Genomic DNA, 4,137 nt, shown 5'->3' with positions numbered 1-4,137 from the left:
CTGATTACAGAGCTGCTCAGTGAAAACCTCCTCTTCCTCATCTTCATGTTGCTTTGGGACGTCTAGAGAAACAGACAACATAAGAGATCAGATATCTGGTTTGAATAGGACAACTTTTAAAATCCCCAGAGGCAAATTATCTGCATCAAAGATCCATTAAATCAAGTTTTAATACTTTAATACTTCCACCAGTGAGCTGCTGATGAAGCTAATTGTTATTAGCAGCTATGAAGGAAGAAACAGTGGCAGGAAAAGTCGCCACCAACTCAGTGTGTTTAGTGAAACAGGACAGGTTTCAAAGCAGCTCGTCTTCGATGCTGCAGGAACCATTAAAGTTTAGATGGAGGAATAAAATCCAACCCAACAAACTCAGAAACCTTGTGTCTGACCTGATAAAGTCCAGAGACCCGAGTTTGACGTAAACCCGACATATTAAACCTCAGAACTCTGACTTTATCTCTGCTGGTTTATTAGAGCAACTGGACACATTTTAGGTTTTCTTTAAAATCTTCCAGCTCTATTTTCTTTATCAATAGGAGAAATAACATGAAAAAATAGATTAGAAATATCTATTCTATAAAAAACTTTCACATACTTCAAACGTGAGATTAAACATTACGTTTGTATTTTAATCAATAAAATGTTTTCTCATTTAAAAGAAAAAGAACAGATTTTTTTACTAACATTCTTTCTTTGCTGTAGTTGATAACAGATATCAGGTTTGAGCTTCAGGATGTTTTCTGTCGCTTGGTGAAAAGAGAAAACCACGTTTCAACTCCAAAGCTTCAAAATAATATGGACGACATCAGTGGACACAGATCCTGTCCCAGTGGTCAGACCTGTCTGTCCTGTCTGTCCTGTCTGTCCTGTAGTTAAACACAGAGACCAACAGGACTGACACAAAAACCACCTCCTGGATTTAACTCAGCAGACAGATCCGAACCTCCTACTGATCATCTGGAGGACTAACGGCGTCAACATTACTTTAATATACACAGTATCACCTTATGATCAGTATTTAGAAACTTCAGCCATTTATTATGTCACCTGTATAAAAAAAAAAATCAGTTTTGTTTAATGTTTGACCGGTTGGCCGATTCCTAACTTCGACCAGCAGGTGTCGCCATCGAGCTCTGACTGCGAAACTTTTCTAAAAACGAACATTTACCTCCAAACATCTGAGCTGGAAGTTTCTCTGATTGACGGAGCTTCATCTGTTCTTTTAACGAACCGGTTCTGGTGAGTTTTATCTGCGGTTTCCAGCGGATCTCCAGCAGTTTAATGTCCTCCTCGTAGCGGACGATGGTTTTTTCCACCTCGGTGAAGATTNCTTCAGTCTGAAACGTCCATCTGTGTTCAGGAGAAACGGTTCATTCATCAGAGTCTCTGAAAGCAACACAATGTTTTCATCCTGCAGGTAAAAGTGTTTCATCAAAACATCAACCACAGGAGACACAGCCATGTTGGTCCAGTTAAAGTCTGCTCTCATCCAACCCCTTCTATGTATGAAAATGAGTCGCCATGGTAACATCCTTTCCTTGTATCCCATTTTGACGACTGTTGACTCACATAAATTTCTTAACATGTTCCGATTGTACTGCATGGACCTCTTGTTATGTTGATGTAAGAATTATGTTAAAAAATTATAAACTAAACTGCTGCAGCAGCTTTAAAACCTGCTGTTCCATCAGAACACCTGGATGACGGAAACATCTGGAGTGAAACGACGTCCAAGAAACCCTCAGATCTCACCAGAAACCCTCAGATCTCACCAGAAACCCTCACAGTTTTGTGGACTTTCTGGTGACCCATCAGTTCATTCACACTGTTAAAGCTTTCATCACATGTTTGGCATGAATATGGCTGCTCACCTGTGTGGGTCTTCCTGTGGTATTTCAGATACCATTTTTCACGGAAGCTTTTCCCACAGATTTCACATAAAAAAGGCTTAACGCCTGTGTGGGTTTTTCTGTGAACTTTCAAACAAAAACTTCTGCTAAAACGTTTCCCACAGGTTTCACATGAATAAGGCTTGTCCCCTGTGTGAGTTTTCCTGTGAACTTTCAGGCTAGACTTCCTGGTAAAACATTTCCCACAGGTTTCACAGGAAAAGGGCTTGATGCCCGTGTGCCTTTTCATGTGCTCTTTCAAGTGAGACTTTTGTCTGAAGAATTTTCCACATATTTTACAGGAGAATGGCTTCTCGCCTGAGTGGACCCTGATATGCCGCAGCGTGTTGTACCTAGATTGAAAGAATTTCCCACAAACATGACATCTACAGGATTCATTTGGAGCCATTCTGGACCGACTCGCCAACACAGGACTGCAGCTTCCTGCTTCATCCTGGTTCTCCAGAGCACAAACACTGTTGGAGTCCAGANTGGTAATGAAGTGGTGAATTCATGGTAATGAAGTGGTGAATTCATGGTAATGAAGTGGTGAATTCATGGTAATGAAGTGGTGAATTCATGGTAATGAAGTGGTGAAATTCATAAAAAAAGTGAGCTGTTGTTTTAGCTCAGACTGCAAATGAACAGCTGATCAGAAAACAGCCCCGTTCTGCATGTCTGGTGCTTCATGTGACAGAAACTGATCAGATCTGAACTCATCACTAACTCTGATGGAAGCCATGTTGGAGAAGGAAAAGGCCTGAGATGCTTTAAAGGTCCAGCTGAAAATCAATCAACTCTCTTCAGATCAGACACACGTCACTGGTTTAGATTTCACTCCAAGCCTCAACATTTATTTCAAACCTAATTAAATTATGTCTCAGCTTTACCACCTTCCACTAACAGTCTAGACAAAAATCACCCAAATAAAGACCCATGTCTCCCTCTTTAGTTCAGAATCCAGAAAACCGTTTGGTTCCAACAGAACAGCTCATTTTAGATGAGTTTCTACTTCTGCTGTTTTTGCTAAAATATCCACAGTTTGTTTTGAAGTTTGGTAGTTTATCCAGTATTTCCTTTTTAAAATATTGTCCAGCCCCACAGAAAAAGCAGCAGCTGTTTCTCCTCGTGTTACTTTGTTTCAGGTTCCTTAGAAAGTATCAGGAGACAACAGGAAGTAAAAAGGTTCAGGCACCAGAGCAGAAATCATCTTATGCTGAGTAAAGAAACTGCTACTTTGTAAAAACCTCGGATCCAAAGCACATTTTCAGTCTAACCATCTACAAACAGTAGATCCAGTTACCAATCAACAGCCACTGCTGCTGCTGGCCTGAGAGAAAATACAACAAACAAACAAACAAACAAACAAACATACAAACATACATACATACATACATACATACATACATACATATCATTCAGTATTAATCATTATTTATTTATTTGTGTTTGTGTAGTTATATAAATATGTATTGATATTACTAAATAATTAAATAAATTATGAACGGCTGTGTGCTTTTTAATATGCTCATCATACATCAATATCAGAATATTCCATTCCTATTCTATTGTTATAACCACTAAGCATATTTAAATATGCTGAACTATGTATTAAAAACATACTTAAATAATACAATTGTTTATAAATGTAGCTTTGATAGATGTTTGAATAAGGTTTCCAGTAACAAAAAAGCGCGTTATGATCGATTAAATGCGCTGATACGTCATTTTGCTGCTAAACACATAATGCTGAGTGGAGTGGTGGACCGCTCCAAGATGGCCGCCCTAAATCTCGCTCCAAGATGGCCGCCCTAAATCTCGTCAGGCGACAATAGGCGAGAGCGGCCATGAGGGTCTCTCCTTATATTGTCTATGTATTTTGTTATGTAGCATCAGAGCTAGCACCTGAAGCATTTCGTGTTTTAACTATCGCTGCTGACGGATCTCATCAGCTCCTTCATCCGGACCTACCAGAACTTTGTCTCTGCAGCTCCGAACCGATTCTGATGAGTTTGATCTCTGGTTTCCAGTTGATCCCCATCATCCTGCGCTGAGCATCGAGCTCCTCCTCGTAGCAGATGATGGTTTTTTCCACCTCTGAGAAGATTTCTGCTGCAGCAGCAGTTAGTCTCTCTCTGATAAAATCTCTCAGATGCTGAGCGGAAGTCATGGTTGCTGAGATATTAGCTGAGAAACGATAAAACAACCGTATTCTGGATGATTCCACACAACCTGATGCTAAATCCTT

The 4,137-nt window shown here is 39.9% G+C and overlaps 1 protein-coding gene across 1 annotated transcript in view; it reads right to left on the bottom strand.

The window, feature by feature from the left end:
* Positions 1–4,129, bottom strand: part of LOC103460578 (zinc finger protein 835-like) — a 24,780-nt gene extending 20,651 nt beyond the window's left edge. The window contains exon 1 of the mRNA XM_008402815.2: positions 3,861–4,129. Coding sequence (XP_008401037.2) covers positions 3,861–4,059 — 199 coding nt within the window. The 5' untranslated portion in view covers positions 4,060–4,129. The remainder of the gene's footprint in view (positions 1–3,860) is intronic.
* Positions 4,130–4,137: the final 8 nt, after the last annotated feature.

This window comes from Poecilia reticulata, unplaced genomic scaffold (assembly GCF_000633615.1).
Source record: "Poecilia reticulata strain Guanapo unplaced genomic scaffold, Guppy_female_1.0+MT scaffold_260, whole genome shotgun sequence".
NCBI lineage: Eukaryota > Metazoa > Chordata > Actinopteri > Cyprinodontiformes > Poeciliidae > Poecilia > Poecilia reticulata.
The sequence above is the reverse complement of the archived record's forward strand: the minus strand, read 5'-3'. Positions and strand labels throughout refer to the sequence as shown.